The sequence below is a fragment of the Papio anubis genome, chromosome 10 (genome assembly GCF_008728515.1).
Source record: "Papio anubis isolate 15944 chromosome 10, Panubis1.0, whole genome shotgun sequence".
Lineage (NCBI taxonomy): Eukaryota > Metazoa > Chordata > Mammalia > Primates > Cercopithecidae > Papio > Papio anubis.
Genome location: NC_044985.1, coordinates 25,009,709 through 25,034,987, shown reverse-complemented (window position 1 = coordinate 25,034,987; position 25,279 = coordinate 25,009,709). Strand labels below are relative to the sequence as shown.

Here is a 25,279-nt window from a genome sequence, read left to right as displayed (position 1 = left end):
TATCATGGAAAACTTTCTGATATAAGCCATTGGTGGAATTTTGAGACACCTCCAGTAATTTTACATGAGGGTTATGGATAACATAAAATTTCAAGACTTACTGCTAATTGGAAGAAGTTTTTTTTCGTATTCTTTACTTACATATGTCCTATCTCGTCGTCGTCTTTTTTTTTTTTTTTTTTTGAAACAGAGTCTCACTCTGTTGCCCAGGCTGGAGTGCAATTGCAAGAACTCAGCTCACTGCAACCTTCACCTCCCAGGTTCAAGTGATTCTCCTACCTCAGCTTCCCGAGTAGCTAGGATTATAGGCACCCACCACCACACCCAGCTAATTTTTGCATTTTTAGTAGAGACAGGGTTTCACCCTGTTGATCAGGTTGGTCTCAAACTCCTGACCTCAGGTGATCCATCCACCTTGGCCTCCCAAAACGCTGGGATTACAGGCATGAGCCACTGTACCCGGCCAGTCCCATCTCTTCTAACCAACTTAGCTCTTAGGAATAAGTGTTTATGGCAAAAAATACCCTTGAGCACCACATTTGTACTTACTACTTGCATTTACTCCATCTACTGTGCTCTTTTTATAAGTTCTTTGCTTGTATTATTTATCTAATCTTCACAAAAGCCTATAAAGATGGTATTTATTGTACCCATTTTATAAAACAGGAGACTGAGGTGGGGAAAAATAAAATACTTGCTACATGTCACACATTTCACCAAGTAAATGAGGTCAGGGTTTGAACCCAGAAAACTTCTTTCTAGTGTTCCTGATTAGAATTATAGATTTCTGGAAATGAGCAATTTAATTAAAATGAAAATATACAAATATAAGTTGCTATTTTGGAGCAAAACATCCTTGAAATTATTATTACTGTTAGTTATTGTAATTATTTTTCTTTCATGGTCTTTTCTCTTTTGACAGACTGGATTGCAAAATGTTCTAAATTTGTGGTTCAGGATGTTAAATTTCAGTAGTGACTGAGTGTGACTATTTAATAGTTTACTGTCTTGCACTGTGCACTTCACTGTTCTAAGTAACAGACTCAATTTCTCCCAAAACCTAGTTATAATAGACACCACGGCTTCACTCTCCAGCAGATGGAGAACAATCTTGTTTTAATGCATGCCATTTACAATAGATACAGGCTGTCAGATAACTTCTGGTAAAATAGGATGCTGAATCAGACATTTATTTTTTAGTGGCAATTGCTGAAACATAGACTAGCCCACCCAGATGAAAATATGCTATATCACTTGACTTTATAGATAAAATGTGCTGAAATATTCTTTGTCATTTTCCATTTGAGATTTCTGTTTTAGTTTTCTTAGTATATCCCGATTCCCATTGCTTCTCTTTTAGCAACTTGTTTGTTGTCTGAAAACTATTATACTTTCCATTTTAATAGGTACATCTTCTTTTTATTTCTATTAGTTGAGAATCATCTAGTACAGAGTAGTTGTGTCAAAGTTATAAGCATGTACTGCAAATCCAGCAGATCTAGATTTGAATCCCAGCATAGCCACTTATTGACTAAATAGTAAATATATATTAATCACTGAAAACCACAGTTTTCTCACTTCCTAATAGTTTCATCAATGGTTACTGTAAAAAGTCAAATGAATTAAAGCTTCTAAAATGATTATAATTGTATTGTAAGTACTATTTTAGTTCTCTAATATGAGACAACAAATAAACTATTATGAAAATTTCTGACATAGACTTTTTAAAAGTAAAGATGAATTAACACCTAGATGATTTTATCATATATATTATAATCACCTTTATGATATATATATCACTTTTTGATATATATGTCACTTATATATCACTCATATGATTATATATTGGTCATATATAGCTAGTATCTGTCAGATTAGTTGATGACTATCTTATATTAATTAATAAGTACTTTAATACCACTCCCAGAAAGAAAGAAGAAATGAAGAATTTGTTGTTATTTATTATGTGTAATTATTGAATGTCTTCTCAATTCCTCTTTGAGTTAATCTGTGTAGGCATGATTACTGGAAAATGTAACGGGAACTATATTCACATAAAATTAAAAATGTTGATTGCCACTTCAGCCACACATATACTAAAATTGGAATGATGCAAAGAAGATTCCTCTGGCTCCTGCATAAGGATGATATTTGTGCAGCATTCCATACATTAAATATTTTTTAATTGCATTTTATGTGTATTTGAGCATGCAATGATAAAACAAGTGTGGTAAAGAGTGGTAAAATGATAACAAATGAGGATTTTGAATGAGAGGTTTATGGGAGCTTTTTGTAATATTGTAACTTGTATTTAAGACTGTAATTATTTAAAAGTTTAAAAGTTAATCAACTGTTAGAAAATAAAAATTAAAAAAGAAGTAGCAACCAGTTTTCTAAATTAATGTGTTTCAACTAGATTTCAGTGTGTACCTACAGAATTAGTATTTCTGACGTGTAGAGGTTTCATATTCTATGAATATTATGTTATAATATTTGGATTTGCTAATACTCTGCACTGTTAGAAAAAATGTATTTCAGAAAAACAAAACATTTTTCTAAAATTGTTTTCCAGTTGTTAAATCAAAAGAGTTTAATTGAGACATCTTATATAAATTATTAAAAGAGTGCTATTTATCCTTTACTCTGATGCAACCAGTAAATCTTTTCATACATAAATACAGCTGCACATACAAATGATGACAGTGCTCTGTGAATATAACAATATGTTTTTGTCAAGAATGACAGAGTGGGGAAGGGGAAGTGGGGATGGTTAATGGTTATAAAAATATAGCTTAATGGAATGCATAGGATCTAGTATTTGATAACACACCAGGGTGATTACAGTCAACAGTGACTTATTGTATATTTTAAAATAACTAAAAGTATAAATGGAATGTTTGTAATATAAACAAATGATAAATGCTTGAAGTGATGGATACCCCATTTACCCTGATATGATTGTTATGCATTATATGCCAGTATCAAAATATCTCATGTACCCCATTAATTATATATGCCTATTATGCTCCTGTAAATATTAAAATGTAAAAAAAAAAAAAAAAAAAAAGAGTGACAGACAAGATGTTAGTCAGAAAAAGCCTCACTGAGAAGATGACATTTAAGATGTTCTCTAAAGGAAAAGACAGTAAAATGACGGGAAGGAAAGTGAGAATGTAGATAAGGAGCAGGAGAAGCATGGAGAGGGGGCAAGTCCGTCCCCTTAGGAAAGAGAGGGCATATCTGAGAAGCTGGAAGAATATTGGTATGGTTGGGTTAAATAGAGGAGAGACTCAGGTAGATTTATAGTCTAGAAAAATAGAAAGGGGTGTTATGGTAAAATATAGTGTGCGTGGGGTAAGGAAGCAAAAGTAGGAATGGAAATGGGGAGATCAGTGGGGAGCCTCTTTCAATAGTGTAGGATGGGTAGCGGTTGCCTGCCCTAGGGTAGTACCTGTGTAAATGGAAGAAACATCATTATATGGATCTTATGAACATAAAAGGTATAGAAGGGATTTACTTTATTGGAAATAGCTATGGCTTAAGACTTGAACTGGAAACATTCTAATAGCTACAATAGCACATTTCACATTTAAGAAAATATTGCAACCTTGTTACAGCTAGCAATGAGTTAACCAGGATTTCCAACTAAAATAATTTTATTTTTTTAATTAAGTATGAATTTATTCATAAGTATTCATATACTAAAAAGTACACAAAACTTTTAATTGCTTGTTTTCCCATATTCTATTCTTATTCTGCTTTCCTTAATGGTTCAATTATACTTTAACTGATTAATAACACAATTTCATATTATATGGTTGAGGATGATGGTAAGGATGAGGATGATGCATTCCCTAAACTAACAGAATAATAAGTGAATAATTCACTTGTAAATTATTGATATCATGAGCTTTTAAGAGACAATATAAATCTAATAAATGATATAAAGTTATTAGCTAATATAGCTTGCAATCCTGATATTCCATAGGGATTGGTAACCTTTCTTATTGTATTTATAATACATATAGTTATTTAATGAATGCTATTAATATTTCACTTCTAAAGAGTTAACAGATATAGCCAATAAATAGAGAAACAAAAATAAGATAGTTGGTAAACTAGAAGTGCAACCTAGTATATTGGGAAGGGCCTGGACCTATGTCAAACAATTTGGCTTTCAGTTCTGTGTTTGAGTAACTTTGGTTAATTCTTGGCTGATGATTTCTAAAGTTTCTTTCAACTCCCTGATTTTGTGAGTATTTTTGAAACATACTGGCACTAGAGCTCTTTGGCTGCTTTTAATCTAGGTGTTTATGTTCATTTCACAATCTCTCTGCCTAACGACTTTTTTTTTTAAATGAGAGCTATCTATCAATGAAGATATTTCATTGCCTATTTTGGCTTTATTGAGAAGGTGAATTCTTGAGAAAAATGGAAAAATCAAAGGCAGTTTGGCAAGCTAGAGGGAGGAATAAGATGATTAAAAACCTGCACCATTGAGATAGTTGGTGAAACATAAATTAAAAAATAAGGGTTAGTAGCTTTAGTAGTTAGGTAGGAAAACATTATAGAATAAATTTTCAATCAGCAGAGGTATTCTGGACCAGCTACTACTATATTTCTGATTGCCTTATCCCTTCTTAGAGTGACTCTGTATCTTCTAAATTTTAGAGTTTATTTTCTGTCCAATAGAACTATGGGGGATTTAAAACTGCTTCCCCAAATCTGGATTTCAGCAGGATCTGTTTGTTACTATCACAGATAGAAATATCACCCCAAAACAGACATCATTATAATGACTACAGAGAAAAAGAATGGAATTTGTGTTAGAGTACTTTGGGTTGAGTTCTAATTTGGTTCCCTGCTAGTTGTTTTATGAAACTGTAAGAAAAATCACTTCTAACATTCAAAAGCAGCATTTGTAAAATGGAAACAATTTTATCTATTCATTTATTCTCCTTATGAAGCCATAAGAATTAAAGACAGTAACATATGAAAGTGTTTTGTTATTGAAGGAATGTTATGCATATGTTTGCTAGTTTTTTTTATTCATCAGTTTAGGTTATTTAGCGTGACCATTGATGGACATTGATGAAAATTTGGAAATTCCTTTACCACTGTTAGTCAACTTTTTATTACCATAGAGTCAAATAATGATTAAGTTGTATCTCTCTACCTGACACTAATTAAGAAAAAAAAAAAATCCACAGAAACACTTAGTTCTTATGGCTTTTCACTAGATTATTCATTATGGGATCACTAATTTCTTTGAAAGATTTTGAGTTGCTTCTCTCTAACTTTCATCTCCACCTCTGCTTCTTTGCAGAGCAATAATTATCTTACCCTTATTTAAGCTCTATGTCATCCAATTTGTGTAACAACTGGAATTGAATTCAATATTTTATTAGTACAATGTGGGTTAATGCTTTTCAAGGTCTTATTTTGTTTATTAAGTCTAATGTAGTTTACCCACAGAAACAGTAAGATGATGTCAAATTTTGAAGGTCTTAAAGAATATGTCCAAATACTTAACATTAAATAGGTCTGATACATTTTGGATTGATACCTGTATTCGTTCATTTTTATGCTGCAGACAAAGACATACCTGAGACTGGGTGATTTATAAAGAAAAAGAGGCTTAGTTGACTCACAGTTCCACATGGCTGGGGAGGCCTCACAATTATGGCAGAAGGCACATCTTACATGGCAGCAGATGAGAGAATGCGAGTCAAATAAAAGGCGAAACTTTTATAAAATCAGATCTCATGAGGTTTATTCACTACCACAAGAATAGTGTGGGGGAACGGCCCCCACGATTCAGTTATCTCCAACCAAGTCCTTCCCACAATACATGGGAATTATGGGAGCTACAATTCAAGATGAGATTTGGGTGAGGACACAGCCAAACCATATCAGTACCAGACCGAGGATTGTAATCCTGACTTTTTCCAGGCATCTTCCTTATGCAATCCAGTGTAAACTCCCAAGTTATCTTATGTCTAAATGATCATCAGCCAGTAGAATCATCTTGTACTGTAAAATGATCTTATTGTCAGTTGTTTAATTCATTTTTCAAAATTTAACTCAAATTATATCTTATGGTGTAAACTCTTTACTTAGTTCTGGGAAGTATATGAAATTGTTTAACAGAAAAAAAGTTAATAAATATACACCCTAAGCATATTTGTTGTGAACGAGCTATTTCCTTTGTTTTAAATTGGGTAGTTTCCAAAAGAAGAGCTTGAGACAACTACTTGTGTTTAGGTAGTCTATTTGTTTGGTAATCCCAGAAAGCAGGAATGAGGGATGAAGAGGAGTAAAGGAAGAAGGAAAAGTAGGGTGTATTACTGAGGCAACTGTACTGAACTTAGGCTGGATTCTCCCTGGAACTTTCTGAGCATAAATGATGTTTGTCAGAATGATCTATCTGTGGATTGACGATGACAAACTTCTTTCCTCTGTTGATTGAAAAGTCCCTTGGTACATTAATGTTTTGGTTTCTTCTGCATATCTGATGAACAAGATTTAGTTTGCTCAAGTTGAGATGCTGTCAGTGTCTGGAAAATCAAAACCCATATTTAACTGTCCACCACAGATTCCACAAGAATTAAGTGGAATGCAAAAGGATGCATGGAGGGATATGATATACATTGTTAATATATTTTGTGAACTTCTGTGATAAACTATCTATGAAAGCACTGTTTATAAAATGTCTAGACGCCAATATTATTGTTCCTATATTTTCAATTTCCAATCAAGCCAGAATATAATTAAACTGAACTCTCTTTAGTTACTTTGTGTTTATATCAAACACTGTGAATACTTTGAGTTCTTACCCTATTTGCAAGCTAACTTCCTTGCCTGCCAGAGTTTCCTAGATATTGGCAGCAGATATGATACACTTGGGTCAAAGATAAAGTACTTTATGACTCACAGTACAGCAGGCAGTATGAGCTGCAGGCTCACATTGGTTCCCTTGTTTTCAGACATCATTGAAAAGATAAACAGCAACACCAGGATGTTTGCATTCTGGAGGAAGACTCTAGGGACTGTTCTAAAAGACAAAAGATAATGAATACCTCTTTCTTCCCCATACCTCCCAGGGTAATGTTACCCCTCCTTCAAATTCTGGATTTTTGCTTTCCTTCCACCTCCACAAAATCTGGGGTAGCTATAACTTTATTCCTGCTCCCCAGTGACCTATCCAGACCTTTTGTCTGAAAGAGTCAGATAGAAGAGAGACAAAAGCATATCTGTAAAATATTTCATAAACATTTTAAATTTTAATCCTCTCATCCTCATTCTGAACCAGTTGCAATCTGGGGATTAGACTGGCCTAAGGTCACTGTTATAAGGAAGAGACATAACATGCCTAGGAAAAGAAAGGAATCTTGAAATTTCAAAATAAGTCTATATAATTCCATATAATCTTCACACCCCTTTCATCTGAGATTTCATACTATTTTTAGGCCAAGTTAAGTTGTCAGGGTTTTGTGGTCTCTTAGGTCAGAGACAAATGATTTCTTTCATCGCAGCACACAGCTCCCAGCAAGAACTTATCATATACGCAAATCACTTCCCCCTGCTCCCTCATATCCCAAGGGACCACGTAGGGCAGACATGGGTGCTGCGCACATAGTGAGCTCGTGTCATAGCTGAGCATCCTGAGTTTAGGAAATCACCCATCTCCTAATGCCACAGTTAGCAACAAGCACAACTTGGCCCTAAAGGGAAGTATTATCTTTATTTTTCTGGTTGGACAATAAATCTACCTTCTGACCTAAAGGAAGAAATTATCTCTGTCCTCCCAAGCTATTTGCTATACAACAATCCTTGAAAAGATAGTACAAAACACAGGTTGCCAATGCCTTTGCTTTATAAAGGTGTGAAAGTGTGAGACCCAGTAGAGAATTGTCTCACAATAGTTCATTTATTTTGGTGATAGAATTCTAGCCTTTTCATCAAAGATGGCTTTATTATTTCTGATATTATCTATCCCCTCCTGTCAGTTCTTTTAAAATAATGTAGCCTCAAATTAACCTACAAATAAAGTATTAGTTGTGCAAGAAATTGAAGATGGATATTTGACAAATTTACTTTTTGCTCATCTTTTTTTTTGTTTGTGTGTCATGTCTTCCCAGAAAGACTGTTCACTGCTGTAGTAACTAGGAAAATGAGCCTTCTGTATAGTATGAGCAGTAGTGAAAGTATCCCATGTTTGTTTCATGAGGTATATGTAAAAACAATAACAAATTGGAAAATAAATCAAAAGTAATGGGGAAAACTTTTTTAAAAAAAATTTGTAGTGATTTTCTTCTATTTTAGATGATGGATAGAAGAAAAAGAATCTCCTGTTTTATTGTACTTAATCCTTTTATTTGGAAATATTTAAGATTTCTCAAACATTGCAAAATTAATATAAAGTTCCTCAGTACTGCTCATTCTGCTTTTCCTAATGATAACATTTTACAAAGCCATAGTAAATTATTAAAACCAGGAAATTTTTATTGTTTCAGTACTCTTAATTGTAACCATTCAGATTCACATGCACCCTTTTTGGTATATAGCTCTTTGGAACTTTATTATATATATAGATTAATTTTGCCATCACCAAAATAAAGATATTGAACATGTCCATTACCACACACAAAAAAACCCTCATATTTCCCCTTAGAATCATACCTTCCCAAACCCTAACTTCTGGCAACCTCTGATCTGTTCTTTTTCACTGTATTTCGTTACTTCGAGTGCTTAATAAGTATAGTTTTAGTTATAAACATTTTGAAACTGGCTTTTTTTTTTTTTTTTTCCAGTCAGCCTAATGCCCGTGAGATCCATACACATTTTTGCATATGTCAGTGGTACATTCCTTTGTATTGCTGAGTGGTATTCCGCTGTGGAGCTGTACCACATGGTATTTATTCCTTCACCTCTAGAAGAACATTTTGATCATTTTTGGTTGGGACTATTACAAACAAAGGTGCTATGAACATCTCTCTATAGGTTTTTGTGTGTGAACATAAATTTTAATTTTTCTAGGATAAATACCTTGGAGTGTGATTGTTGTATCTATGGTAAATTCATGTTTAACTTTATTTAAAAATGACAGACTTTTTGAGTGAGGCTGTGCAGTTTCACCAGCAATATATGAAAGATCTAGTTTGTGCAGACATCCTCTCCAGCACTTGACATTGTCAGTCATATTTACTTCAGCAATTCACATAGGCACATAGTAGAATGTTGTTATAGTTTAAATTTTCATTTCCCAATGGCTAACAATGTTAAACCTCGTGCTTATATTGCCATATATTTTTTAAATTCTTTATTTCTTCTAAAAAAAATAAGAAAAGAAATGGGATACATGTGCAGAAGGTTCAGGTTTGTTACATGGGTATAGTATGGTGGTTTGCTGCACCTGTTGACCTGCCCTCTAAGTTCTCTCCCTTCCCCTCCCACCCCTCAACAGGCCCTGGTGTGTGTTGTTACCCTCTCTGTGTCCATGTGTTCTAAATGTTCAGCTCCCACTTATGAGTGAGAACATGCAGTGTTTGGTTTTCTGTTCCTGTGTTAGTTTGCTGAGGATGATGGCTTCCAGCTTCATCCATGTCCCTGCAAAGGACATGATCTCATTCCTTTTTATTATTGCCAAAATTTTTACTAAATTTGTTTTATTCTAGCAAAATGCTGAAATGTTGAACAATACATCTTTTGCCCTACTTCTTGATTTCCTGTCATTTTTGGAGGCTATGTTTAGTTTTGTCATTTTATGAAGAACTTGTGCTTTTTAAGCATGTTAATAGCCCCAAAAAGTGATTAAAAAAAAAAAAAAAAAAAAAGAGGCAACATTTAATTGCTCCAATTGCCTTTCAGTTAATTTTCTCTGCTTTTTAAAAATTACCCTCAGATCTCTCATGTGTCTCATCAACTACAGCCCTGAGCTGGGTGCAGTTGTGTGCACCTGTAGTCCCAGCTCCTCAGGAGGCTAAGGCAGGAAGATTTCTTGAGCCCAGGAATTTGAGTCCAGCTTGGGCAACATAGTGAGACCTCTTCTCAAAAAACAAAACAGGCCGGGCGCGGTGGCTCAAGCCTGTAATCCCAGCACTTTGGGAGGCCGAGACGGGTGGATCACGAGGTCAGGAGATCGAGACCATCCTGGCGAACACGGTGAAACCCCGTCTCTACTAAAAAATACAAAAAACTAGCCGGGCGAGATGGCGGGCGCCTGTAGTCCCAGTTACTTGGGAGGCTGAGGCAGGAGAATGGCGTAAACCCGGGAGGCGGAGCTTGCAGTGAGCTGAGATCCGGCCACTGCACTCCAGCCCGGGCGACAGAGCGAGACTCCGTCTCAAAAAAAAAAAAAAAAAAAAAGAAAAAAAGAAAAAACAAAACAAAACAAAACAAAAAAACAAAAAGAGATAAAAACTTATTAACTACATCCCTGATTTAAATTGCTTTAGTATCAATTAATGAGCATATACTGCCCTAATTAAATTATTTTCCTTCCAATTCTTTCCTCATCTGGTCTAATCAACTGTAAAATTATGTTAGACATTTACAAAAAGTAAATGAAGAAGATCACTCTCAGTTTACTAACATGAGATTGTGTTAAGGTGATGTGTGAGAAATGTGTTGTTTTATGATGGCTAATCTGAATGTGTTACATATTTAGGCACCTTCTATGGAAGAGAGATAACTTGATACATTTTGTCTTTTATTCATTTCCTTTTCTTTCCTTCACTTAGTGAATACTACTAAGCACTAATTTTATTGTAAAGCACTATGAAGAATACCAATACCTAGAACAGTTGTATACTTCTAGAATCTTATGATGAACTTGGAGTGAAAACTGGCTAAAAGAAATAATTTAAAATCAACAGCAACCACTCTGGACTATAAAAACTCTAGATTGATGCTTCCAGCTGAGTTACAGTTCATCAATTTCGGTCTTGATTTTGTTATTGTTGTTATTTTATAATCTATAAATGAGGAGCCTGCACTCAAAATTATCTGTATTCAGTGCTACTTCTAATATTCTCCGAGACTGGAAATCAGAGGAATATTCTTACAGTTTGCAGTCGGAAGGATTCTGACTGTGCAAAGAAGCATAAAGGGAAATGTATATTGAAGCTGCTTAGTAAGAAAAAATAAAAGAGACATAACTTACACCATGGCATTGAATTACATTTGTATCTACTTAAAAGAGGCTAAGAATAAGTGATATCTTAGTGTCTCAAGATGGACCACAAAGAGAACAAAATTGAATAGACAAGTATCTTGGAGTGAGGTGAGCATAGACTCAGGGGAGACCTGGTTGGTGCCAGTAGCACTGCTTTTTATCACAAGCTTTCTCTGTTTCACTAATTTGTTTATAAAAGAACAAGATTCACCTTTTCTATGCACTTAAAAAATGAGATATGAGGATAAATTGCTAAACGGCATAATTTATATATTTTGCTTTTTATTATATGATTTGAGTTCAGCTGCTCTTGACATCAAATTACACAGTGTTGCACTGAAATTCTGTAATTATTTAAGAGATAAAAGGATTCCCTTGTTTAATAGGAGCAGGGTAAAGAAGCATACATGATAAAAGGCTTAATTCAACTGGTTAAAAAGAGAAAAAATATATTAATGTGATTTATGTGATTTCAGTCATTAATGATTATATTCAAACTGCAATCCTTCCTATATTCCATGAGAAAATCTGATTTCCAGTATTTCAAACACTTAACAGAACTAGCCATAAATAAATATATTAAAAAACCTATTAATAGATAAAGTGATTGATTAGTTATGAAAACTGGTGTATTTGTAGATATGCTAAACAAGCAAAATAAATGCACATATTAGAACAACATTTTTGTGCAGACTTCAATAACTATTATGTTTGCTAAACTCTGTCTAACCAATCACAATCACAAATTACATCAATGAGGTTTTTAAAGGTAAAGTAGCTTAATGATTTTTAATTCATTCTTAAGTTCATGGAAAAAGTTCCTACATAAGCTTTTACCTGTGTTCTTTTCACAGCAGTGTTAAACAAGTGATAACCAGACTGTCTATTGAATAGCAAACTTTTTTATAGCACAATTTTTGTGTAATTAATGATGGGAATATGTACAAAGAAGATTTGTCAGCTCTCTGTTGACTAAGATCCTATCCGTGATAGTTTATTACTATTTGAATGAATTGAACTGTAGGAAAATCTACTTTTACATGTTTGTGTATGTCATTTAAATTTTGTATATTGTACAAAACAATATAAAAATGATAGATGGGCCTTGGTTCTATTTCTGACTCTGCAGACAGTATGCATGTGACTTTGGTTCTTCTTTCTGCCACCTGTTTTGTTTTCTCAACCCTGAAGAAGAAAGCAAGACTGTTCTTCTCCAAAGTGCCTTTTAGATTAAATATTCACGTTTTCTATATATACTATGTAAATATTACAATTTGGAAAATACATATATATGTATATGAAGTAATAATGAAACATTATTTTATCATCCAGAAAAAAACTGTTAATATGTTGTTAATATCTATCACATGGATTTACATGCAAGCATTTATAAAATCACATAAACTTTAATATTCCTCTGTTTTATAAAACTTGAGAGCAAATGAAAATTGGTAACCTGTTACACATACTTTTTTAATCCATATTTTTCGTAAATTTAAAAGCAAATGATAGGTGACAAAATATCTTCATTTTTTAATAGGTATATAATACAATAATCTATCCAATGAAGTTTGATAATAAAACTATCTTTCCATTTGTTAGATATCTCTGAAGGGTAGAAATTGGGATCTAGAACAAGAGTCCTCTGGGCTAAAGAAATGGTGTTCTGCTGAGTATTCTGAAATTTTTTACCACACCAAAATGATAACTAATGTTGGGATTTTTCTAGCAAACATTAATTCATTGTGACTCTGCTTTAAGATTTTGCCACTACTTTACCTTGTTTCCAGACTTGACTTTTTAAACAGAAAATAAAAATTACCCTCAATTCAAATTCCTACATTGTACATATGCCAGTGGGTTTCCTATGCTCATTCTTGCTTTTATATTTATCAATGAGAAAACTCTCTCTCAGAATGTAACATGCCATTTCTACACTCCTCCTATTTCCTGCTCAGAGTTGAAGTTTGTGAATTGTTTTTTTTGTTTGTTTGTTTGTTTGTTTTTTTTAATGAGACAGCTCTGCCACCTAGAATGATCTCAGCTCACTGCAACCTCCACCTCTCAGGTTCAAGCAATTCTCCTGCCTCAGCCTCTCGAGTAGCTGGGATTACAGTCACCCGCTACCATGCCTAAGTTTTTGAACTTTTTGTAGAGATGAGTTTTCACCATGTTGGCCAGGCTGGTCTTGAAGTCCTGATTTCAGGTGATCCACCTGTTTTGGCCTCCCTAAGTGTTGAGATTACAGGCAAGAGCTGCCGCGCCTGGTCAGTGAATTGATTTGGGAGGGAATGTATTGACAGAAGAGGGAGGACTGACTTGAGAGGGATCAGCACACTAAGGGCTTCAAAATCCAGCTCCTATACCTTGAAGAGCCTACTTCTTGGTTTCCTATTGACATAGACCCTGGATTATTGAGCCAGGAGGCAGTTAGGTAGAGAGAGACAAAATGTGTTTACCCTTTTTCTATGGTTAGTGCTTTTGTTTTAGTTCTGGTCAGATATATAGGTTAGTCCACAGTGTTTCTCACTACAGTTTTATCAGCTATGGCAATTTTAAGTTTTTCTTGGATTCTAGAAAGTAGTTGAGTGTTTGAGTGTCTGATGGTGATGGAGTTGGAGTCTTTTTATGTTCCTGTAGGAATTATGGAAGAAAGGAGAAAGTCAAGGAACATTATCCTGACACCATCTTAAGGTTTGACATCAACTTTTAATTACTTTACACAAAGTGATTTTGCAAAAATAACTTCAGCTACACATAAAATGAATATTTATTTAATATTAAATCAAACTATTTGTTAGCTTTGGAAATACTAGTAAATGTAATTTTAAAAATTGTATCACATATTGTTAACTTAATAAAAATTATAAGACTTCAGTAAAATTCTGCTAGCAATGTAGCATACAATTTTAATACATAAGCGGTAACACAGTAATAAATTTGTTTTTACGACTGCAAAATCCAATTTTTCCTTAGACTTTCAGAAAATGCGAGTTCTTAATGTATAAAAAATCAAAAGTATAGAAGGATATGTGTTTTGGTTGATAGGTGCAGCAAACCACCATGGCACATATATACCTATGTAACAAACCTGCATGTTCTACACATGTATCCTGGAACTTAAAGTAAAATAAAAAATAATAAAAAGAAAAAATATAAATGGGAATTAGAAGTATACCCCTTTGTTCAGCCCCTTTCCAGAAAAAATAATATGTTTCATGTACTTACCAATAAGGCTATTTTGATTATCACATAAGAAAATATAAGTATGCAAAATCATATATAAATATAAAGTACTATTATCATGTGAATTATTTAAAAAGGGTAAACTTCCAGTAAAAATTAAAACTTTTTAAACAGTAAATTTATTTTTATTACTAATGTATATATTTTCCAAATAAGGTTGTTAAGTAAGATATTTGTTTCTCAGAGAGTTAGGGGGAAAAATGTTGTTTTTAATTAGAGGCCAAAAACTGTGTTTCTACTCTAACAAGTTGTCCGATTATATTATTTCCTGTATGTCTAAAAATCTGGCAATGAATTTCATTTTCCTATGAATTTTTATACTCCTTAGTAATACTCTGTAAACTACTTTTGTTTTATTTTTACTGCTACTGGCAAAGTAATAAGCAGAGCATTTATTATAATAGGATAGTAATATTATTTAATTCTGGGAGCCCTAGAAAATATTTTTCACTGGCTATACTGAACGCTTTTCCTGATTATTAAGAGGAGAAAACAGAAAACTAGAAACCAGTAAGAAGGTAACTAAAATAACACAAGAAAGATGTATGCAATACTGAACTAAAGCAGTAGCTCTAGGGACAAAGGGAATGAATTTTTAGAGACATATAGAAGTTGTAACAGATAACAATTAGTGAAAATTCAGAATTAGAGGATGATTCTGGAGTGGATTTCCAGATAATAATGAGGAGTAGAACTTCATTGTTGAACATCCAAATGCATAAATGAAAAAAAAAAATCTAGAAAACATTCTGATAAAATAAGCTTTTAAAGGTATATAATAATCAGTACAGCCATTATTCTCCCTAAAGAGTATTCTCAAATGTCTTTAATTTCTGATTGCTTGAAAAGAGAACTGAGGAGAAATTAGCCCATGGAGAGATGAAAAATTTGAAGCTGTGACATCGTGATTTCTTCTCTAAGGGAAAATTTAATAAACTGCATTTTATTTTTTTAGGATAGACTCAATAATTACAGGGAGAAATTGTGAAAACTATTGGAAGAGTAAAATAAGAATAAAGGATTTAATAGAAAGTAATATTTAAAAGTGTGTTCCAGCTTCAGTGTTACATAAACATTTACCAATTTCAAAAGATGATTTCTGGTTCAAAATTCAAGATGTGAGATGTTTATTGTTGACTCGCATGAGAAGTTCTATGGTGTCAGTAACAGAGTTACAAACACATTCAACTTTATTCTTTAAACTATAGTTTTTTCAGTCCTATTAGCTTGCAATCTATTGAACTGAACAAGTGAACAAAAGAGAAAATAAATAACACTATCAGTTTATATGCCCAAGGCATCTCATATCTAACATAGCAGACCTCTCTCCTCATTTCCATTCTGGCTTGTCTCTGCAACGTAATTGTATTTATTTCTACCTTTTCTGTTTTGCTATTCTCAGAGAGGAAGACTGATGGGACCAGCAAGTAACAGTAGTTAATCGTTAAAATGAGTGGCAGATATCCTCCTTTCCTTGATTACACTCTTCCACCCTAAAGAAGCTTCCAGTGCTTTTTACTTCCTTCTTGCTTCCCATCCTATTTTCCCTATATATCTACATAGGAATCCTTATTTCTTCTGTTTCCCAATTAGTCTCAAATCCTGGGATTAAGACAATCCAAACAGCATCTTGAAGACATTTCCTAACTCCCACATGCTCAAGATTGTGCTCATTTAACGAAAATGTACAGGGTAGTTTACTGCACTATGTGAGAAATAGATATGTAAAACTATATATATATATACACATGCCTTCTAAAAATTTACATCCTGGTAGGAAATAAATATACAAAGAAATCACTGAAATGTCTGGTAGTATAAGTTAAATGGAAGAAATCTGCAAATTTAACTAAGTGTAGATCTTTTGCCACCATTTAAATTGTAGTCAGCTTCATGATAGTATTTAAGGTGGTTTTTAAAGAATGGGTAAGATTTCATATCACCATCTTTTGTAGATCAAAAATCTTAAAAGATTTGGGTAAAAATTAGAAAAAGTACTATGTAAGAGTAAACAAAGTGTACCTTCACTTCCTGAGTTTTAGATTCTACAAAGAAACCATTAACATGACAAGGACAATACTAAAAATAATAAAATTTTGGAAAGTGTAGGTGTTGATATTAGTATACAAAAGACATGTAAAAATGTACTTTCCCCATACACAACAAAGAATTTAACCACTTCATTCATTAAAGATAATGCGATAATAAAAGATTTGAGAAGGAAACTATTGAAATAGTAACAACTATTGCTATTATATAATCATATATGTTATTATTATATGTAAGAGCATATATCATTGTTTAGCAAAGAAGTTGATAAAACCTCAGCCTGGCTCATCTGCAAAATCCCTGGTGCTTATATTTCCTCTCTGAGCCGGGGTGCATACATTCTCATGGACAGTTATTGGGAACCTAGCAAGATGTCTTTCATTCTGTTCCTGTTTTCTATTTACTGGCCATGTTTACATTGCTCACCCAGAATATTTGTCATTTGTTAGGGAAGAAGGTGGAGTTGTTCATTTGGAATAATTTATTCCTTCTAAAAATTTACATCCTGGTAGGAAACAAATATACAAAGAGATCACTGAAATGCCTGGTAGTATACGTTAAATGGAAGAAATCTACAAATTTAATGTATACAAATGTATTTTTTTTCTATTTCCAGATATATTACTTATTAACTCTTCTCAAAACTTCACAGTTATTTCAGTTTAGAGAAAATAAAAGAGCAAGAATTTTGGAAACCTAGTTATTGTTCTGAAATACTGTGCAAAGTGTTTTACAAACATTTTCACTATAGTTCTATGAGTTACCTATTATTATTTGTACTCTAAAGACAAGGAAACCTGAATCTCAAATAGTTTGCATGGTTAGTAAATGGTGTGTCTATTTGATTAACTCAGGTTTCTCCTCCTATACTATGCTGCTGCTTAAAAGAAATTAGAAGAAATAATTTACGGAAGTGAGCAAATGGCTTCATTATGACCTAATTAGATCCTTTCTTACATGTTATACATTCAGACAGATCAACATTTATTCTTATATTTCTCCAATGCAGAATTATAAACTGAAAAAGCAATATATTAAATATTATTAAATATTAAATTATTTTTCTTATATTTGTGTCAGTATTAAAGTGACATCTTGCCATAGGTCTAAGCTTCCCTAAACTTAGCCAAAATGATTTTTCTCCATGTTTAGTTTGTCTTAATGCTTGTTTGAGCAAGAACACTATCTGGATTTTGTCCTGATGGCAGAAGTTAGAAATGGAAAAAACTTAGTTGTCCACAGAAATGCTGAGTCTAGACATCAAACTTGGTTGTATAACCAGGAAAAGGATAAAAAAGATATTGATCTAATACTAGCTCGAGACTGGGATCCCCAGGATATATGGCAGGACTATAGTTTGTTGTTATTGAGTGATCAAGTCACAGAACTGAAAAAGAACAAAATTGTGTCACCTGGGTGATGTACAGCTCCAAAAAAGTAAAGAAAATAAAAGAAGCAATTGTGTCTTAGCCATGTTCATAAGTTATGAACAGGACATTTAAATAGAATACTACATTATAGATGTAGTATCAGCTGATGTTTCAATAGTATGATACAGGTGGTTAAAAATGTGATATTGATGAATATAATGTTGTATTCCTACATTCATTAGGAAATCCTGCTTTCTCGGGTATTAAATATGCATGCATGGCTTTTTTTGGCCAGTGAAATACGAGAGGTAGTAACCTGTACCACTTCTAAGTAGAGGATTCTAGAGCCAGTGTATGATTTACTGCATTCCTTTTTCCTATCTAAATGATTATGAAAGCATGCATTGAAATAGAACATCCATCTCCATAAGACACTAAATTACTACACTGAGATCTTCTGGTCCTCCACATAGCGTTGGCTAGAAATAAACCATTATTTTAAGGCAGTGATAATTTGAAGTTCTTTGTTACTGCAACATAAATCTGCCTATTCTGTCTGATATGCATATTGTAAATTCCTTGATAGCGTGAATTGTACTTTACCACTATATCTCTACTGCTAAAGTGGTACCTAAATATCAAATCTGTGAATGACTTAATGACTGATGACATATAAATATTTGTTATCCTCTTTGATTATAAAGGTTAAAATAACATGACAAAACACACACACACACACACACACAGCATGACAATATGAAGGCCATCTGGAAATGAAGAGAAGTTATTTACATAATGTGTGGACCAGAAATAAGTGTATTTCACTGTAGGAAGGCAAAGGTTAACACTAATTGAGCTAAGGAGCAGGAAGAAGAGCCTTGAGACTTCCATTAGTGAAGTCACTTGAGGCTTTTGGCAATCACAAGACTAGCAACAGGGATTTCGGAGGTGAAATAATTCATTCCTTTTTTTTTCACATGAAAAAATGCTGCATTAGGAATTCAGTTGTACTTCGTGTGATTCAAGCTGTGTAACTTTCTCATAGCAAAGAAATATGAATTGGACTTATAAATTGCTGTGTACTTTCTCCAATCCAAAAATCCAGACAATTCTTACATGTATAGATGGACAAAGTTGATTAATGACCAAATAGAGTGAAGGGAAACACTTTGAGTAGTAGAAATAGAAATGGGAAAAAGAAGCAAAATATAGAGAAAGTTTTGTGATCTGAGGAAATACAGCAGAAAACTGATCAGATTTTTTTTTTCTGCTAAAATATAGTTATTCTCTCAACAAATACTAAGCCAGCAGATCAGAACAAACAATGTATCTTTGAACTTACTAGTAAACTTTGATACTGGTTAGCAGCACTGACAAATGTGTCTGTAATTTGATAATTCATTGTTTTGTTTGTTCTCATCCACCTATTGGTGTCATTGTCTGTGTCCCTTAGGAAAACAGTTAGGTAGATCGTTAAGCTCCTGCCTGACGCCTGTTCAGTGGAACTGGGTCACATGGCCCACTTCATAATCACCGCTGCTCCTCCCTCGCACCCTTACAACCTCACACCCATCCAGTCCTCAAGTTCCTGGTGCCCATGCTATTCTTTGCAAGCATCTTCCAACTATTCAAAAAACCTCTCTAAATAGATTTCTGAGAGACACTAGTCTACCAATTTATTTCAATTGGCCTCCAGGGATTTATTTGCAGAAGGAAAGGAGAAATTTGTTTTGGAGAATCTTGTCTATACATAGCACAGATACTACTTTGTTTGACAGACTGCTTTTAAATCCCAACTCTTTTTTTTTTTTTTTTTTTAAATGGTCACTTGCCTTTGTTCTTTCCTGAAGGTTGCAGGCCTGCTGCAAACCTGTTCTTTCCTGAAGTATAGAATTCTCATCATATTGTAACTAATTCTGAATTGTCTTGGGAAGCAAAGACTGAAGCCGATGCAGTGTCTCAGGCCTCCTTCTTCCTTGGTAGTTTGGGCAACATCGAGACTAGTCCCTTGGGCAGGGGTTTGCCATGTTCAAGGAGGACATAAGCAATCTCAAGTGGATCAAGGTAGTGCTATAAAGGGGTTGTAGAATAGAAATACAAGAGAAAGCTGTTTATGCTATAAGATGTCCCTTATACTCTACCACCTTCTCTCATTTGAAATAAAAGAAAACCATTGAGAAGATTAAGTTCTGCTTTATGCAGGTGGGTGCAAAGGTTATTAGGCTAGTAAAATGTTAATTACGACTATTCACATAGTCTTCTTAATGTCAACTGGCTACCAGAGTCTAGAGAAATTTAGATCTCATAGGTAATGGTGGTTTCTCAGGCCACATGGTCAGAAAAAGGAAGACTGGTAGTATGAATACCATAGCCTAACAATAGTAAAACAAAACACCACCACCACCAGAAAAACAAAACAAAACAAAAAACCTTGTTATTCTGAGACCTAGCAACAAAAAATGCTGTGTTCCAAGCAAGTTACATTTCTCTTGAAAATCCTGGCCGGGCGCGGTGGCTCAAGCCTGTAATCCCAGCACTTTGGGAGGCCGAGACGGGCGGATCACGAGGTCAGGAGATCGAGACCATCCTGGCTAACACGGTGAAACCCCGTCTCTACTAAAAATACAAAAACTTAGCCGGGCGTGGCGGCGGGCGCCTGTAGTCCCAGCTACTCGGGAGGCTGAGGCAGGAGAATGGCGTGAACCCGGGAGGCGGAGCTTGCAGTGAGCTGAGATCCGGCCACTGCACTCCAGCCTGGGTGACAGAGCGAGACTCCCTCTCAAAAAAAAAAAAAAAAGAAAAAGAAAAAAAGAAAATCCTTTCCACTTCTCAGGAATTCCTCACTTTTTTTTGAGGCAGTGTCTCTCTCTGTTTCCCAGGCTGGAGTGCAATGGTGCGATCTCAGCTCACTGCAACTTCTGCCTCCCAGGTTTAAGTGATCTTCCTGCCTCAGTCTCCCGAGTAGCTGGGAGTACAGGCATGTGCCACCACCATGCCCAGCTAACTTTTTTGTATTTTTAGTAGAGACGGAGTTTCACTATGTTGGCCAGTCTGGTCTTAAACTCTCAACCTCAAGTGATCTGCCTGCCTCGGCTGCCCAAAGTGCTGGAATTACAGGCGTGAGCCACCATGCCCAGCCTCCTTGTATTATTTCTTTAAGAGTCAGTCTACTTTTCTTCTCTACTTTGGAACTTATGTAGAGTCATTTCTAATATTGTTCCACTGATAACGTTCATCACTTGAATCTAAGATAATGGTATTTCATGCACAGGGACACTTTTCCTCCGGTTGGCATTATAGATACTTCTTTATCGTCATGAATACCACACTTGCCTTTCAGTTCAATACTGGGAGCCCAGTGGATTACCATCATGCTGGCACTCCCAGCCCCAGAACAGAGGAAACAGTATAAGTTTTCTCCAAGTGGTTTCTCCTAAGGCAAGGCTGCTTTCCACCAACAAATTGTCTTTCCTCCTATAGATTAATACCCCAGGATTCTTGGGAGGTACAGCTGCATAAATTGATGATTGCCTATCTACACGCTATTTTGGATTTTCAAAGTGACAAGTTTAGGAACCTCAGGCATAAGGATCAGTATGTATCTGAATTAGATTGACCTCCTTGGACACCAGATTATATCTTAGTACATGGAGAGGTATTACTCTGGAGTGTATCTCTGAAACTGCAAGGTCCAATTCACAACTGTTACTAGAACTGAAACTATTCCTGAGTAGATATTGCCAAGAAAGCAACCACAGTCATGCATGCTTAATGACAGGGATACATTCTAAGAAATGCATCATTAATTGAGTTTGTCCTTCTGTGAGCATCATAGAGTGCACTTACACTAACTTAGTGGTGTAGTCATTTCCATACCTAGACTATATGACATAACTTATTGCTTTTAGGATATAAACTTGCACAGCATGTTACTGTATTGAGTGCTGTAGACAGTTATAACACAATGAGAAGCATTTGTGTATCTAAACGTAGAAAAGGTAAAAGAAAAGGAAAAATATGGTATTAGAAACTTATGGGACCACTGTTGTATATGCAGTTTATCATTGGCTAAAATGTTATTATGTGGTGTGTGACTGTACTTCAAAATATTATCTCCATAGGATCATTTGACATTATTTGGCATAGCAAGGGAAATGCCTCTTCTAATAGCAGGCTATAAAAACGTGCCTCAAATCGAAATCTCAATAAAATGTACTTGCAACTATGGATAGACACAAAATTGATTTTTTTAAAGTAAATGGAAAACACTGGGTTACAAATTCCCCAAGTCATGCTGAAATTAGCAGGAGTGCCTGACATTAAGTTCCTGAGATTTTTTAATTTTTTTAAAAATGCTGTTTGTTAATACGTATTTTACTTTTGAATAATTTTAATATATAAAACTGTGAACATGAATATAAACAAATTTTGTAACGCAAGGTTTCCTACCACTCTATGGTTGGACTATAAAGAATAAGAAAATAATTTTTATCCCTCTAAAATCAGCTCTTGTATCAGGGCCCTCATAGGAACCTCACGTGGTTTAAGAATTCAATAGAGACTGCTTTCAAAGGTATGAGGGAATTTAAAGAAACCAGTAAAGGATGTTGAGGTACTGAAGATCCTAGAAACCACAGGAAGCCCTTGCCACTCCTAAGCCTAAAGGGCAAGAGGAGAAAATTTCTCTACCAGAGCCCAGTGAGACATGGAGCAACCTAAAAAGTGCTGTAATCCTAGGGGAATGCAGCATGCACTAGAAAATATGACCCAGAGCAGAAAAGGAGGGGAGAATAAAAACCTCAGTATCTTTCTTTCAGTCCTCTGATCACTCTTGATCTTCACTAGCTGAATTTAACCAGAAGCTAGTAGGAGGATGCTCAGGTATGTAATCCACAGGGATCAGCTTCCTGGGGCAAAGAACAGAACAGAACAAAGGATCTTTCTTGTAACAATGGTGGTGGTGGTGGGAATAGAGGCTGGAAAATAGGGACAAACCAGCACAGCTCTTCTTTTTACTTGTTATTGTTTTCATCTTCAAGTGGATCATAGTAATCCTAGTCCTCTTAAAGTAAAAAATAGCAGGAAAATGGAGAGGAACAGCCATCATAGTTGATGGGAAAATAATCTTCTATGCTTTAATATCATATTGCTGCCAAGAGAATGGAGGACAAAAATGGCCTGAAATCAAACACATGTACATGTTATATGTATAGACAACCCTATATGTGTGTGTTTATATTCTCTTATCTATAGTTATCACTTATCCTTTAATAAAACAGGAATATTCTACATGTTCCTAATAACTCCCTTAATACATTTGTGAAGTAAGAAATAGAGAATCTCATTTATAGCTTGCAACATTTTAACATTTTTGTGGAGAACTGAAAAATTGCCACTTAATCTTTATAAATAGAGCACACGACCTGGTAATATAGGTTTGTATTAAAAACTGTTTTCCACTAATTATTTCAATATAATGTGCTTCACTGTATTTAAGAAAACAGATTTCCCTCCAAACATATTAGAAAGAAATGTGAAATAATGTGAATGTAAATAAAATCTTTAAATACTACCAGAGTGAACCAGGCATGGGAGGAAACATGAAGACTAATAGGTGCTAAGAGTAAACTAAGAAGATGAAATAACGTGGCTTATGCCTGTAATCCCAGCACTTTGGGAGCTGAGATGGGCAGATCACTTGAGGTCAGGAGTTCAAGACCAGCCTGGCCAACATGCCAAAATCCTGTCTCTACTAAAAATACAAAAATTAGCCGGGCATGCTGGCATATGGCTGTAAGCCCAGCTACTCGGGAGGCTGAGGCAGGAGAATTGCTTGAACCTAGGAGGTGGAGGTTGCGGTGAGCTGAGATTGTACCATTATACTCCAGCCTGGGCAAAACAGTGAGACTCCATCTCAAAAAAAAAAAAGAAAAAGAAAAAAAAAAGAAAAAGGTGAAATAACACTAAAACCTTGTAGAAGACATATTTTAAATATCACAGAACCTAAAAACCAGTTCTGGCTGGGTGCGACACGGTGGCTCATTCCTGTAATCCCAGCACTTTGAGAGGCCGAGATGGGTGGATCACCTGAGGTCAGGAGTTTGAGACCAGCCTGACTGACACGATGAAACCCCATCTCTGTTAAAAATACAAAATTAGCTGGGTGTGGTGGTACGCACCTATAATCCCAGCTACTTGGGAGGCCGAGGCAGGAGAATCACTTGAACCAGGGAGGCAGAGGTTGCATTGAGCTGAGATTGCACCATTGTACTCCAGCCTGTGCAACAAGAGCAAAAAAAAAAAAAAAAAAAAAAAAAAAAGTAGTTTAATTAAAAAATAAAATTTTGAAAAGGAAAAACAGTATTTTATGACAGGTATGCTAGCACACCAACACTGTTATGTTAAGTTGCATTTACTCCATAGAACTTTAAGTGCTTTAAAAAGTAGTTTATTACAATAGTATATGCAATGTAATCTAAATATATGAATGAAATATAAGAATATCATTTCTGTGATAAACTTTTTAGAGAAGTGTACAGTATACACTTTTATATAGTGTAATTCAAGTTCTGTGATATAATTTCTTAGCTCTAAGCTCAAGGTAGGCTAAATTTACAAATGATATATTTTCAAAGTTATTAAATATTATTTGCTTATAATTATAAGTAATTTTAATTATAATTTTAATAGCAAAACTTTTTAGTCTAAACTAATAGAGGTTAACAGGCATTATTAACATTCATTAGTTTATGCAAATCTAATATTGTCCACATTAAAACAGTCACAGTAAAATTCTGAAAGTAAAAAAAGTTTCTTAAATTTTTAACAGTTAAAGAAATTACTTACATAGTATAAGTTAGAAAAGAGCTTGGATTCTCTTTCGAGATAGAGCCAATTTGTCTGTTTGCTCAGCACTCGATGATTTTGGAGATATTAGTCAACAAAAAGAGTACTAATAGCTTTTGAAAACATTAGCCTGAGAACCATTTTCCATTTAGTCTGTAGTTAGTTAATCGAGTGCATGTTCATTTATCCATACAAGCTATAAAATCCTACAATGAAGATGTAATTATAATTAACATTACTGACCAGTTAAAAGGCATAAACAGTAGTATGCCCATCAGTATGCACTCCCTATTTGCTGACATTTCCAGTTATGCCAGATGGTGACTTTAATGATGGTGCCTTGTGGTGCTTCTAATAATTTTTGTGCCGGATGGTACTTTTATAGGGCCTGTTGCATCATAGAAAGCTGAAGGGTGACTTAATAATGATCTTCTAGCATCTGAAGGGTCATGAAGTATATGGTTATAAAGTAACCAGCTGTTAGTCATTCAAATGAGAAGCAATAGATTTTAACTGTAACTAGAGAGATTTAACTTAGATATAAAGTAGAATTCCTAATAATAAAAGGTATTGAATGAAAGGAACAGTGAGA

The 25,279-nt window shown here is 34.5% G+C and overlaps 1 protein-coding gene and 1 non-coding gene across 2 annotated transcripts in view; both read left to right on the top strand.

The window, feature by feature from the left end:
- The window catches only part of LRP1B (LDL receptor related protein 1B), a 1,950,491-nt gene that overhangs the window by 997,181 nt on the left and 928,031 nt on the right, over positions 1-25,279 (top strand). The window contains exons 9-11 of the mRNA XM_031651763.1: positions 2,816-2,843; positions 13,798-13,812; positions 24,733-24,752. Coding sequence (XP_031507623.1) covers positions 2,816-2,843; positions 13,798-13,812; positions 24,733-24,752 — 63 coding nt within the window. The remainder of the gene's footprint in view (positions 1-2,815; positions 2,844-13,797; positions 13,813-24,732; positions 24,753-25,279) is intronic.
- On the top strand, positions 2,072-2,182 carry LOC116269276. The gene has a single exon (XR_004176756.1). It is a non-coding gene; the product is annotated as a U6 spliceosomal RNA (small nuclear RNA).